General features: G+C 39.1%; 1 protein-coding gene across 3 annotated transcripts; it reads left to right on the top strand.

The window, feature by feature from the left end:
* The first annotated feature begins 1218 nt into the window (after positions 1–1218).
* On the top strand, positions 1219–14161 carry UBA3 (ubiquitin like modifier activating enzyme 3). 3 transcript variants are annotated; one of them, XM_083869755.1, is made up of 18 exons: positions 1219–1276; positions 1384–1425; positions 4094–4214; positions 5163–5243; positions 6795–6877; positions 7443–7523; positions 8125–8168; positions 8456–8520; positions 9472–9627; positions 9747–9849; positions 10306–10419; positions 11232–11285; positions 11722–11758; positions 11838–11919; positions 12444–12544; positions 12686–12749; positions 12855–12909; positions 13391–14161. In XM_083869755.1, the coding sequence occupies exons 3-18, from the start codon at positions 4095–4097 to the stop codon at positions 13477–13479; spliced, it is 1329 nt and encodes a 442-aa protein (XP_083725881.1). In that variant the 5' UTR covers positions 1219–1276; positions 1384–1425; position 4094; the 3' UTR covers positions 13480–14161. The 3 variants fall into 3 exon arrangements, with proteins under 3 accessions (XP_083725881.1, XP_083725879.1, XP_083725880.1); XM_083869753.1 differs by having other exon boundaries at positions 1222–1265; XM_083869754.1 differs by lacking the exon at positions 1384–1425 and having other exon boundaries at positions 1225–1265.
* Positions 14162–15004: the final 843 nt, after the last annotated feature.

Below are 15004 nucleotides of genomic sequence, written 5' to 3'. Positions count from 1 at the left end.
CTAAAATGGGCAACAGGGCGACCGTGCCTTTGGAGGGACAGGTTGGTGCCAGCAGCTGTGGTGTTTTAACCCCAGCAGTCAATACTGGAACACTTGTGTTTTCAGGCTTTCCCACCTCAGCCACCACGGCTGGAGCACAGGCTGTCTGTGCATCACAGAGTTTGCTGTGCTACCACACCGAGCATCAAAATCATTCTCAAAATGTCAGCAGGCTTCTCACAGCTCCATCTGTGAAGGATTTACATCCCTGAAGTTTGGGAGCCCAAGCCTTGAGCGCAGCCCAAGTTTGCCCTGCTCATCTGCTCCTTGGTCTGCACTTGTTCTGGTTTTTTTTTGTGTGGTCCCTGCCCAGGGAGTGCTGATAAGACAAAAGCCATTGTGGCAGGCAGCGACCAGCCTGAGCCTGGTCACATTTGGGCTCCAGCCTTCCTGAAGGCTTTAAGGCACTGTGATCTCCACACACTTTGTCCCTGAGGATCCTTTCCATGGCTCCCAGGAAGTTCTGAGCAGGCCACCGAGATGATTCAAGGGATGGAGCAGCTCTGCTATGAGGAAAGGCTGAGAGAATTGGGATGGTTCAGCCTGCAGAAGAGGAGGCTCTGGGGTGCCCTAATTGTGGCCTTCCAGTACCTGAAGGGAGGCTGCAAGGAAGATGGAGAGAGATTATATACAAAGGCCTGGAATGATAGGACAAAGGGGAATGGCTTCAGGCTGCTGGACAGTAGGTTTAGATTAAAAATTAGGAAGAAATGTTTCCCTGTGAGGGTGGTGAGGCCCCAGCACAGGTTGTCCAGAGAAACTGCCCAGATGGCTGTCCCATCCTGGGAGTGTTCAAGGCCACGCTGGGCACTGGGGCTTGGAGCAGCCTGGGGTAGTGAAGGTGTCCCTGCCCACGGCAGGGCTGGGCCAGGATGGGATTTGGAGTCCCTCGGAAGCCAAACCACTCCATGAGAGGCGGGCGCAGGGAGATCCCTGATCATGACTCTGTCTGTGATCATGAGGGGCAGGGCAGGCGGGACGGGAGGGATTCTCTGTGCCAGGGATGGGGTGTGTTCTGGAGGCTCCCGGCCGTGTGTCGGTGCCGGTTATGAGGGATGGGGTGTGTTCTGGAGGCTCCCGGCCGCGTCTCGGCCCCGTCTATCCCCTCTCCCCACTGTCCCCTCTCCTCCCCGCCCGGCCGCCCTCAGCCCGCCGGGCCCGGCCCCGCCCGGCGCGCGCGGGGCACTGTGGGAAGCAGAGGGAACTATGGCGGATGGTGAGGAACCGTAAGTGCCCTGTATGTGTGTGCTCGGCCGGCCCTGCCCCGGGCCCGGGGTCCCCCTCTCCCTCCTCCCCGGTCTCTGTAGCGCGATACTGACCCTTCTTTTATTCTCTCTCTTTTAGGGAGAAGAAAAGAAGGAGGCTAGAGGAGCTGCTGGCGGATGGGTTAGTGCGGGGCTGCGGGCCAGCGGGGCAGGGGCAGCGCTTGCTGGGGCGGGGGCAGGTGAGGGCGAACCGCAGCCCCGCAGGAGCCGAGGGCCGGGAGGGGAGGCGCGGGCAGCCAGGAGGGAGCCCCAGGAAAGGTGGCGTTAGGTGGGGCAGGGCCCTTGAGCAGCGAGGAGCGAGGAACTTGCCGGGGAGAGGAGCGAGAGGGGCTGGCCCGGAGCGGGGCGAGTGGCGGGCTCGCAGCTTGGCATGGTGTGCTCAAGAGCTTGGTGATAACAGGGGGAAAAGCTGCCTGTCAGGGACCTGGGAGGGCCGCTAGGCTAGAAGCAGGTGACTTTTAAGTTTTGGCCGAAAATTAAAAAAAATCAGACTGCAGAACTGTTGTCTCTGCGCCTTAAAACTCTTTAAAATCTACGCACTTGCCTTAAAGGCTGTGAAAACGAATGTTGAGAAATCTTTTAACATCATCTGCTTCCATCCCTTAACTACTCCATTCCACGTGCTTGATTCCCTCTACCCCAGGGTGACCAGGCTGGCCTCGCTGGGCACGGGCAGTGCATGTGTGTGGGATGAGGGTCACAGCATTCCCTGGGCATGTGGGGTGGGAGGGCTGCATGCAGAATCCCCCAAAAGCATGGAGCTTTGGAGGTGTGAAGGTGGCAGGGAAAAGTCTGAGCTTAAGGCAATGTAAGGACTGTGGCGCTCTGATAATGTCAGACAAAATTTCCAATGAAAATAACTCAATGAAATAAATAAGGATGATGTTAGACTCTTATACCTGGTCGTGCTGTAACAGCACAAAAAATAAACACTTGAAAAAACGGTCTCTGAAATAAAACATAAAATCTCACATTGAGTTAATGATGTTTTTCAGATCTCCACAATGTCCAACCCTCTAAAAAAATGAACGGTAGTATAATTACAAAAGTGAAACTAGATCTTATCATTTTTATCACTTAGGAAGGAAAATTCACAGAAAAACAGAAAACGAGTGCTGTTTTCTAAACAGAAAAGAAGTGGTGCTGTTTAGCTGTTTCTAAAAGAATAAAAAAACTGTTAATGTCACCAAACACAGCTTCTACACTCATTTCCAGAAATGCTAAAAACTATAGTATCTATAGAAGCAGTTTTTGTGATGTCTCTTGACCCATTTTATTTGTTTAAGTCAGTGCTTAATGCACCTCCTGAAGTCTGGTGTAGAGCAGGTGAAGGCTTCTGCAGAGGGGCTGTTGTGTTTATTTACACCATTTCCCATTTGTGAAATATGTGTATTTTCACATTATTGTGAAAACTGGAGGAGATATGGAAGTGCATCTGAGGTTGAAAGACCCCTATGAAGTAAAATAATTTTTGTAGGTCTTTAACTGCTCATGTAGTAACTTCCCTCAACAGTTGAGGAGAGTTCAGTCTGTAATCACATTATAATAGAATTCTAGAATGGTTTGGGTTGGAAGGGACCTTAAAGATGATCCTGTTCCGACCCACTGCCATGGGCAGGGACATCACAGGTGAATTAGGATTTATTTATTCCTGCAGTTTAGAGAAGTTTTTCCCTGTTACTGAAAATCTTTTGCAAAATCATTTGCTTGTAAGTTCAGTTTCTACCAGCATACTGTGTTATCCAGGTTCTGAATTCTGTGATGCTAAAGAAACTCACTCTAGATGTTTTCACCACATTTACCTTTTATTTTGAGATGAGTTTTAATAAATTCTAAATATTACCCAAGAGTTCTTAGACAAGTGCTTTTCATGGTGCTTCACAGGAGAAAGCAGAGAACACTTTATCAGTGGTGGCTGATCCTTTGGATTGGCAGAGCTCTTTTATAATGAGCTTAGTTTTATATTAACATAAAACAATCATATTTATTGATTGGAACTCCTATTTATTTAATAGAGAAGTAGGTGTTGGTCTTATAGTAGAAAATTACTTGAGAGCTGATTTTGACCTATTTCAGTAAGTCTCTTAAAAATTTAAATCTATACTTATGTACTATTAAAAGTGACCTGCAAAAGGAGAAAAGGGTAGTGAAAATTTAAAGAACAATAACTGCAAACATTCCTTTTTTTCAAGTGAGGCTATTACTGCAGACAGGATTAGGGATGCCTGAAAAATGTGGCAGTTCCAATTCCATGGTACCACTTGAGGGTGAAGAACATTCAAAATAAATGTCTTTTAAAAATATTTGTCTAAATAAACTGCCCTGAAGATTCAGAGGATGATTGGTATGTTACTATAATTTATTCAGAGCCTCACAATTGCAGTTACTGATTGATAAGTCTGTCAAAAAAAGATACAAGACTTGACTGATCAAAAAACCATCACCCTCAAAATCTAAAGGAACATTTGTCCTCTTCAAATTTGAGGGAAATAAAATAAGAGTAGACCCTTTCTTCACTGCAGGTCAACTTTTACTAGTAACAGTTAAATCAGTGGGTTTATTGAAATGCCTGGGTTGTTTTTCCCCTCTGTGCACATTTATATTATTGCTTTCTAGTTCCACAAATCAAACCCACTCATGCAAATGCTCACGTGCATAACTTAGAGGCATAGAAAACATGCAGATGCATTTGTACGAATGGTCAGTAATTTAGGCGCTCTTTGTATAGAAAGTTGTAGGCGTGGCTTTTCCTGTCTGATTTTGCAGTGAATTTACTGTGTTCTGTGCAGAATGGCTGTTGATGGTGGGTGTGGGGACTCTGCAGACTGGAAAGGTCGCTGGAACCATGTAAAGAAGTTCCTGGAGCGATCTGGACCATTCACACATCCCGATTTCGAGCCAGGCACTCAAGTGAGAAAGAACTTCATTTCAATCAAATATCTGTAGAGTGTGTTGCAAATTAATGTAAGCAGGTTCATTAATTCACCACCAGCAGTGTGTGAATACTAAAGCTGCATGAAAAGCTGCTCTTTTAATCAATTGAACGTTATGGTCCTAGAAGAACATGTTGTGTTCTTTTTATAAGTTTGTATTTTTAAGTAGCACACTGTCAACTTCAAGCTTGCTGTCATCATATAAAATATATAGCAGTGTATGAATTATGCTGGTTTTGAGTTTCACATGAAAAATAGCAGCAGTTATATCTCTTTTCTAAGTAATTTGATACAGTGAGGAATTTATTTTACTTAAAGAAGAAATTAGTGTTAATTATGAGTGAGAATTATGAGTACTTTGAGAACTGGCTAAGATGTGTAGTAGGGTAGACTTTTTAAAGTACTTCTGCTTTTCTTTTGTTGTACATTTTGTTTCAGAGCTTATGGTTGGAAGTATTTTCCTGTTACCTTTTTATGTACTGTTCCATTATTTACTGGGTGGAAACTGGGGTCAAGTAGAACAGTTCACAGAAAGCATTTATGTACATAACATTTTCAATTTTTTCTGTCCAGCAACTCTGTCTATCTGTTTAGAATTGTTTTGTATTAAATATCAGTGAAATATTTGAAGAAAGAAAGCATTATCACTTTAAACCAAATAATAAGAATGGACCTTGCATTTTTATAGTCAAAAGTAATATAAAAGTAATATACTGATACCAGCAAAGGTCTTGATTCTCTAAGTGGGGATGTAGGAACTGCATGAAGTCAACAACTGATTAAAGTCCAACATGTAATTACTTCTGCAAATTCAAAGTTACTTATCTGTAACTCAACAGGCACTGAAAATTTATGGTAACATGTTTGTAAGGGTTATGGAGCAAAGGACAGATTGTACTAATTTTTTGTTTTATGTTTTCTGCAGGCTCTTGATTTTTTGTTAAGCACATGTAAAGTACTAGTTATTGGAGCAGGAGGATTAGGATGTGAACTCCTGAAAAACCTGGTAATTACTGTGTTTTAACCCTTTTCTTCTTAGAATCTTCTCTATTTCTTTTTTCTTTGACAAAACTATCTTTTTTAATTGGCTGATTTTGCAGTTTTAGTTGTTTATAGCTACTAGAATTTTAAGTTCTAATCAACATATGTAAAATACATGTTGATACAGACAAAAAAGATGAAGAATGCACTTGAAAGGTGGCATTTTCATATGCTGCATGTTATTTATTCAGCTATCTCAGAGTTTGTCTTGAGGTACAACAGGCTGCTTTGAAGAGTAACCAAGAGTTCATGTGCAGCCTTAGATCCAGTCTGTATTGGTGATTTTCCCTAATTGCCAGATCTAGGGAAATGAAGTCAGCTAAGGACAATTCATGCTCCTAATGGTACAAGAAGTGTTGTTTGGAGTGCAAGAATTTAATTACCCTTTTATTGTGGTTTTTATCCTCACAAGCACTCATATTTATCTCTCTGTATCACTGTTACGATCCATTTGAGTTTGGTAGTTTGGACCATTATTCTACTTCCCCATGTTTCTATTTAAGAAGAAGGATTTCTGTGCATCCCTTATTATGCATGGGATAGCTCTGTTTGTTGAGAAAATGTAAAGGGAAAAGTTTCAAAGTCTTTATATATATAAAGATGGAGTCTTAAAGGCAAAAATGTGTTTTTTATATGACTCAATTTTTTTCTAGTCACTTCAGAGCATCACGACTCATTTCTTTTTTCTAAACCCTGTTTTACAGCATTTATTTCCCTTTAAATGCAGTTCAGATTGTTTCTTTGTGTGTGACTGATGTTACTGCTTTATCAGATCAGACCCACAATACAGTCTTAAGGCAATTTTACTGTAAAGTTATTTGCCAGACGTAGTGATGGCCTGCATGCAAATGGAGACAAGGCAGAGCTTCTGTCAAGGCTCAGTGTGTTCAGATAGGGAGCTGATTTCTGTGTTTCACATTTCTGTGTTTCACATTCCTTCAGCACTGGATGCCATGAGGAATGGCTGCCTTGTTTTGAACTCTGATATCTGGGTCAACGTGCCAGGCTCGTTTATACCAACTGTGAAAATGGTCAATGTCCCAAACATTTACAGGAATTTTAAAAAAAGCACATTTTAAAGGAATTAAACTTTGTTTTTCCTATTCCTGCCAAGCATGGAAGTGCTTATGGTATTTGTTTAAATTCTGTGCTTTTTTCCCCCAATGGAGCCTTTTGATTTACTCCAGCCATGAAGGAATACTTCAGTTTCCCCTTATAGATCAGCCTACTCTTGTCTTCCCTGTGTTAGCATTAGGTAGCCAATGCAATATTGCCTTCAGGAGAGCATTGTCTTTGACTGTTGGAATGTTATTAATTCCTTCTGTCTGAATAGCAGCATTAGCAGCCCAACAAAACCCCTTTGAACAAAGAATGGCCACGTACCTGTCTGCACAGGCAGTGAGGAGCAAATACATTTGTTCCTCCAAAGGTTGCTGTTTTGGCATGTGGAGTGAGTTCTGGAGCTTTGTGAGCATTTAATTTCCTGTTAAATGAAGCTGACCTTCTCTTTTCCCAGGCACTGTCTGGCTTCAGACAGATCCATGTTATTGACATGGATACTATAGATGTTTCTAACCTTAATCGACAGTTTTTGTTTCGGTGAGTGATATTTTATATTTTCACAGTTTAACTTCTGGGTTTTTTTTAAATGTACCTAAACAAAACATGTTAATGTATTCATTATTTTGGTTGGGCAAGAAGTCATTAAAGATTACTGGACCTTCATGTCACGTTAGTACTCAGAATTAACTAAATGTTGCACATGATTCCTTCTTATTTTGGGATCTGTGGCATGAAGAAAATCAACCTATGTTCCTTGCCATTCCAGTGCAGCTAATGACTAATGGAAAAGGTGACCCCAAGGAATAAATGCACACAGATTGAGATCTCAGATTTTCTGGTACCTTTTTCAATCAAGTACAGTGCAAAATCACTGGATTTTTTTTTTTTTTTCTGTGCTGCTGATAGTTAATTCTGAGGCTCTCACATCTGATACTTTACAGGGATAATGGAATGGTTTGGGTTGGATGCCTCAATATTATCCAATGAAATAAATTATTCTAAAATAACAATTAGCCACATAACTGGGTATTGCAATGTGTAGAGATTGGAAAGACAAAATCTGCTAAAATAAAGCATTTGGAATTGCTTGGGTTTTTCCCAGACCGAAGGATGTGGGGCGACCAAAAGCAGAAGTTGCAGCAGAATTCCTGAACAGCCGCATTCCCAGCTGTGCTGTTGTACCGTATCCTTTCACAGAGGAGCCCTGAGGGCTTCAATATCCTAGAAAACTCTGGAGGTGGTAAGAGTATCTAAAGTATTTTGCTGCCATCCTGTTTCTCATACAAGAAAGAGCACATTCATTCAGCTGGTGAGTCGAGAATTCTTTCTCCATGCCATTAGCATACAGGGAATCTGCATGGGAAAGGCTGAGAAATTGTTTTGGATTTTTCCACTGAGTCTTTTTATTCAGGTGCAGTATTGTGATTTTCACTGAGATACTGGAATTATTATTATAAAATTATTATTATAATAATTATAATAATAATTGTTATTTCACTGAAATACTGGAATATTATTATAAAACCAGAGAGTTTTGAGTAAGCACTGGTAAGAGGGACTAGTTTATAAACATAGAGCAGACTATTCCATTGTGCCCTTTACTAGTTTTGTGAGATGTTACACCTTCAGCTGTGGGAATTTGAATCTCAGATCACACAGTTTTTTAGAAGATGTTGTATAAAATTATAAGTAATAAATTAGGTAATATTTTGGTTTTAGGTTAGCAAATTGAAAGCAGTAAACTTAACTATATAAATATATTCCTTTACTGGGCTTGCATTCAGATATTTTAAAAAGATTCAAGACATGGATGAAAGCTTCTATCGACGTAAGTGGAATTTGTTTGCTTGGCAAACACCCACTGGTGCTTTAGGGGAACCTTGCAGATGTTGCTGCTCACTGCTTTTCCTGGTAGTTTGCTTGCTAATTATTTTAGTTTTCCACAGTATACTGGAAGTAGAAGTAACACATGGACAAAATTTAAATACATGTGTGATACAGGTAATCTAGGGGAGATAGGTAAGCTACAGGCACTCCCTGTTATGGACAGAATACTTTGCTCATCTTAGGAAGTCTGCATTAGTATAGATTTTGAATGATCTTTTTTCTTCCTAGAGTTTCATATTATTGTTTGTGGGCTGGACTCTATAATTGCAAGAAGATGGATAAATGGCATGCTGGTAAAGTTTTCAATCTTCTTAATGTCTGATTTTTGCTTGAGTTTAGATGACTAAAATGAAACATGCTTGTGTAGAATGTGTCATGGAAATGAATGAGAGCTGTTGAAACTCTCAGCTTTCTGTACCTATTTGTTTTCTTTCTGTGAGCAGGATGAAATGCAGGCTCTCTTACCTGCCCTTTTCTTGAGAAGTGCTAGCCAGCATTTGTGTAGTGCCCTGCAGGGATAATTTCAAAGTTAGGTTACATTGCTTGTGGCTTTCTGCAGTCAGCCTTTGAAAATCAAGAAAGAAAGCTCCAGAGCTGCTCGGGGTGCTCTTGTTGTGAATTTTTTCTTCATTACCCAAATAGTATTTAACATGGTGCAACTTGTAAATACAATAAATAAATACATTATTTAGAGCTGCACTGTTAAGAATTCACTGACCAGAAAGCTGACAGTTTTATCATTGTGAATTTGTTTATAAAAAAAATCATCTGGAGTATCTACCTGTATTAAAAAAAAAAACAAAACAAACCAAAAACAAACAACAAAAAACAAACCACAACAAAACAAACCCAAGAAAACCCCAAAACAAAACAAAAAAAAAAACCCAAAAGCAAAACAACAAATCAAGAATCAAACCTTCAACCAACCAACCATTTGTTCTGATGAACTATAAGAACATATATAACAAATAATAGCATTGATCAGGGGAATAAGGGGAGGAGGTAGAGGGTGAAAGTGGTTGATAAAGTCTTGTTGTAAAGTCTGTTGTAAAGTAAAGTCTGACAAATAAGTTGTATTTTATATACTCACAAAATGAGCTGTATAATAAGCACTCAGTAGTTGGGTATACTTGTTTAAGAATAAAATATACTTATTTAAGAATAAAATTTCAGGTTTTTTTTCTTCTGTAACTTGTTTAAAAAACCAAACCAAACGAAAAACAACACCCCCCTTTGTTTGTTAGATGTCATTTTTGCATTATGAAGATGGTGTCCTGGATCCAAGCTCCATCATCCCTCTGATAGATGGAGGGACAGAAGGGTTCAAAGGGAACGTTCGTGTGATTATTCCTGGTATGACAGCCTGTATTGAATGCACACTTGCTCTTTACCCACCACAGGTAATTCAGCCACTGGCATTGCCATTTTTTCATACTCCTCTGCTTTGCTGGTTTCTTTTCTTTAGTACTACATCCAATGTTTCATGGTTTCTTCTGGTTTTCCTCCCCTGCCCAACCAGGTCAATTTTCCCATGTGCACCATTGCATCCATGCCCAGACTGCCAGAGCATTGCATTGAGTATGTCAGGATATTGCAGTGGCCAAAGGAACAGCCTTTTGGAGGTAATTAATGTATTGTACTGGTGCTAAATGAACATTTCTCCTTCTTGAGTTGGGTGTACACTTCTAATAAGGCAATCCTGCCTCTTAACCTTGTGTGGTACATTGTTATATTGAATCTAAAGCCTCCTCTGAGCTGGAGATGGGTTTTCTCTTCTTGAACTCACTCTCCAGTTCCATATTTGCTCATGTTTCTCACACTGCACAGTGTCTTTCCTGAATAAAATGTAACCTATAACAGCTCTATGAATTGTGCAGTGATGATGGTTTGTGTATAGGATCTGTTAAAACTAAAGATGTTTGTAAAAATAATATTTGGGTTATTTAAAGTGTCAAGTTTCAATAGCTTCATGGGGTATTGAATTTTAAATTAAAACAGGGATTTTTTTAGGGAAAAGGAATGCTGTGTTTCTGAAGAACTTTTATAATTGCGATTTATCTGTAAATTCTTTACTGTAGAAGGTATTGTATTGGATGGAGATGACCCTGAACATATACAGTGGATTTACCAGAAGTCTTTAGAAAGAGCATCACAATTTAATATTAAAGGTGTCACCTACAGACTCACCCAAGGTAAGGGAATGTCATTTCACCCACTTGAAGCATTTGCACCTAGGCTGGATTGGCATTCTTTGTATTTGTTATGACTAAGCTGGCAGCTGTGCTGAGATGGTTCCCCTCACCCTTAAAACAGAAACAAGCAGCTTGTTTCCTGTGCCAGCACAAATATTTTTATGACAAATCAGATGTTCAGGCATTCATGATGAATCAGAGGAACTTATCTGGGATAAAACTGAACATTCTTTTTGCCATTTTATTTTTAACTTGGAGCAGCTCCACAGTTTACATTACTCAGTGACCACTCTTGCTGGGTCAAAGAGTAGAAACAAAAGGACTTGATGGTCTTTTTTAGCAATTGCAACATTTTGTGCCAGTTCAGGCTGGTTAAGTCTACAGCATCTGTTCCTCTCTGCTGTCCCTGCCTCTGTTCACATGCAAGTGCAGTATGCTGATGACACTCATTTAATCAGCATTTTAAACACTAACCAAATAGAAAACTCAACTATCTTTCCTTGGCGTATTTCTCCAGCTAAACAGGAATAGAACAGAATTTTAATTTCCAGTGCTAAATCCAGTATATTTGCTTTCAGAGTTTGTTCAGTAGTTCTCTTTCATACCTGCTTTTTTTCAATGTGCTTGAACCATTCCTAAAGTAAAAAAGTGCCCAAGTACTGCAGCAGCATGCCATTATACTTGTTTGTTACAGAAATTCTTGGACATTTGAAAGTACCTTTGGACCGCCCTTTGAAATTATTCTGTCTGAAAGTAGTCCCTCAATAGAATTTCTTGGAAAACCCAGAGCTGTATGTTTTGTTTTTTTGCAGGGGTAGTTAAACGAATTATTCCAGCAGTAGCTTCTACAAATGCAGTCATTGCAGGTAATGCTGAAAGAACTCATTTCACTTCTGCTTTACTGACTTGAGAGTTTTGTGGGACAGCAATTTGGAGTTGAGAACTTGGAGAGGATAATAGTAACTTTTAAGTGTCTCTGATTTATTCTTAGAGTCTCATTTCTGTTTTCCATAGAGAAACTGTATGTGACTGGATAAAGGTTATGACTCTGGAGAGAGCAAAAGCATTTAAGACTGGGGAGAAAAAATGGAAAACCACAGTACATAGGCTTGGCATAGTCTCAGATTAGTGCCAAATCTATGGTATTAATGCACTAGAACTACTAGTTGCCTTCAGATGTATATTTTTCTCTTTATAAGTTGTTATACTTGATTGTTTTTTGTCACTTTTGGTACAACTGTGTAATATCTGCATGTTTGGTAAAGCTGGTGAAGAAGTTTTTTTTTTTTTTTCTCATTGCAGCTGTTTGCGCCACGGAAGTTTTTAAAATAGCCACAAGGTATTTAATTTCTTATTAATAACTGACATGATTTCCAGCAGAATGCCATGTATCAACACTGACATATTTGTCATTACAGTGCATATGTTCCTCTTAACAACTACTTGGTGTTCAATGATGTGGATGGATTATATACATACAGTTTTGAAGCTGAAAGAAAGGTCAGTGCCATTAAAGGGCTTGAAGGGTTGTTTCCTTGATTTCAATTTATGCACTTTGTGTGTATTTCTGAACCTCAGTATTGAATCCATTGGCCTCTAGCACAGAATAATAATATTTCTGAAGTTTTAAAAGTGTAAACTACAGTGTGACTGGTCCTCTACTTCTGCACAGTAGAGCTACAAAATAAAATCTTCAAACCTAAGACAACTCATGGGCAGATCTTCTCGAAAAGAGGTTATGGCAAAAAAATTGACCTGAAAGTTTGTAGTGTTGGATTTTATGTCAGATGAAATTCGTCTTTCATAAATACTTAAGTGCTGTTGGGAGTCAGTCAGTGACAGACTTCAGAAGGAAATGGGGTTTGTCATTAATATTTGCAAATATTAATATTTCTAGAGATAAAACTTAAAAAAAACCACAACACAAACACTTTTGAGACTTTACTGGCAGCATTTCTAAAATCATCTTTAACTAATGTGTATTCTTGTGCTGTTTTCTTTTCTCTTTTCTTTCTGTGCGGTAGGAGAACTGTCCAGCCTGCAGTCAGCTTCCCCAAAACATAGAGATTTCCCCATCAGCTAAATTGCAGGAGATCCTGGATTACTTGACAAATAATGCTTCATTGTAAGTTGAAAACATTCTGACTAATTTGATAATTCGTTAGTTTAGTGCTTAAAAAAATAATTTCTAAATGTATTTTTAACCTGATTGCCTGGTTTGTGTTTTATTTGTTTGTTTGTTTGTTTTTAAATGTTTTATATATAGGCAGATGAAATCTCCTGCAATCACAGCAACTATGTATGGGGGAAATAAAACACTTTATTTACAGGTAATCTGAACATAAATAATTGACTTTAATATTCTGAATTCACTTAAATTTACTGAATTTGAAAAAAAATATTTTGACCCTTTTTTTTTTTTTTTTAATTTGCAGACAGTAGCTTCAATTGAAGAACGAACAAGGCCAAATCTTTCCAAGACACTAAAAGGTATTATGGAGCTTTTAGGTGTAGATTTTCAAGTTAGAGAAAGTTAGTTTCACCCCTCTGTGTGGATATTCAGCTTTATCTTGCATTATGCAGCAGAATGTGCTTCATTGTCCTTTTACATTCAACACACATTCAATATTAGTTTCACATTTCTCAGATATATCAGTTGTTTAAAGGGGAAGTGCAGGCAGATGCACAGAATAGCAACAAAGCAACCAAATAAATGCTGTAAATTAAACACACTTCAGTGTGTTTTATATATATTTCTCAACAAGGTCTGTTTGCTGGTTAAATTAGATGAATATTAATTATTAGTCATTAATTATTAATTAATAATTATTTAAGCTGTTTGCAGCTTTATGTCATTATATTTATGGTTTGTGGGAATAGCATTTCTAATTTTTTTTGCTTTTTGAAAAAGCAAAGCACAATTTATTTAATTAAATTAATTAAATTAATTAAGCTTTTTTTTCTGTTTCAGAACTGGGGCTTGTGGATGGCCAGGAACTTGCAGTTGCTGATGTTACTACACCACAGACTATGCTGTTCAAGCTTCACTTTACCACTTAATTTATTCATAAGTAAAGTGCAAATACAGCAAGAGAAATCTGTGCCCACCTCATAAAACAAACATACTCTGTGGGTGTTGAAGCAGCCTGAAATGTTCCTGTTAGTGCCAGCATGGTTGAAGGTTAGGAAATCTAAATAAATCACCGTATTTCAGAATTGTACGTAGAAGCCAATATTTGGTGGATTATATTTGTATAAATGCTTATTCATGTACAGATCTCTGATGTATAGAATTACACTTTTCCCTGGTATTGTTGTCAAAATGTTCATGCTAATGTACTTTCAAATACATGGAACTTTAAGGTAGCCAAAAGTCTTGTTTTCAACATGTGTGCACACATATATGCAAAGAAAACATGTTTTTAAAAGGAACCGTAACAATCTGGTTTTAAGTTGTAGCACTCCTGAGACTTACTAAGTCACCTTAAACCAAAGGAGGCAGTAGTTTAAAATGAGCATTTCCCTCTTACTTGCTATTGATTTGATCATTTTTATGGAAGGTGTTAAATGTGGAAGAGATGGCTTTTTTTTACAAGAAACACAAAAGGAGAAAAAGATCAACTGTACATGAAAATAGAGTTGTGTCTCCTCACTGTCCCCAAGCAGCCGCCATGCACAGCATTGCGAGATTATGTTCAAATATCATTGGTGCTGTTGAGGTATTTATTAATAAAAAACCAGAAAGACACCTGAGTTTGGGGCTTTTCTGTGGACATTCAAGAGCATTTATAACCTCCATTAAAAAATCTGGAGTATTTTTTTGGCTGCTTTAGAGACAAGCAATGCCGGGTGCCACAACCTCAATTCTAGTCTGATGTGTTAGCTGTGTTTGAAATTTACAATTTTTTAACTATGAACTGCATAGTTTAAAAGGACAAGGAATAATGGGTATAAATTGAAAGAGGGGAAATAGGGAGATAAGACAAGGAGAAATGGGTAAAAGATGAAATAAGGGGGGAAGACAAGGAGTAATGGGTACAGACTGAACGAGGGGAAATAGGGGGATAAGACAAGGAGTAATGGGTACAGATTGAAAGGGGTGAAATAAGGGGGTAAGACAAGGAATAATGGGTACAAATTGAAAGGGGTGAAATAAGGAGGGAAGACAAGGAATAATGAGTATAGATTGAAAGAGGTGAAATAAGGGGGGAAGACAAGGAGTAATGGGTACAGATTGAAAGGGGTGAAATAAGGGGGGAAGACAAGGAGTAATGGGTACAGATTGAAAGGGGTGAAATAAGGAGGGAAGACAAGGAGTAATGGGTACAGATTGAAAGGGGTGAAATAAGGGGGGAAGACAAGGAGTAATGGGTACAGATTGAAAGGGGTGAAATAAGGGGGGAAGACAAGGAGTAATGGGTACGAACTGAACGAGGGAAAATAGGGGGATAGGTCAAGGAGTAATGGGTATAAATTAAAAGAGGGGAAGTAGGGGGATACCACAATTGGTACAAACTGGAAAAGGGAAAATTTAGCTAAACACTCGAAAGAAATTATTTTCTGAGAGAGTGGTGCGGGCTGGCAC

Source organism: Zosterops lateralis (genome assembly GCF_965231275.1).
Source record: "Zosterops lateralis genome assembly, chromosome: 11".
Classification (NCBI taxonomy): domain Eukaryota; kingdom Metazoa; phylum Chordata; class Aves; order Passeriformes; family Zosteropidae; genus Zosterops; species Zosterops lateralis.
This window is presented reverse-complemented; position numbering and strand designations above follow the sequence as displayed.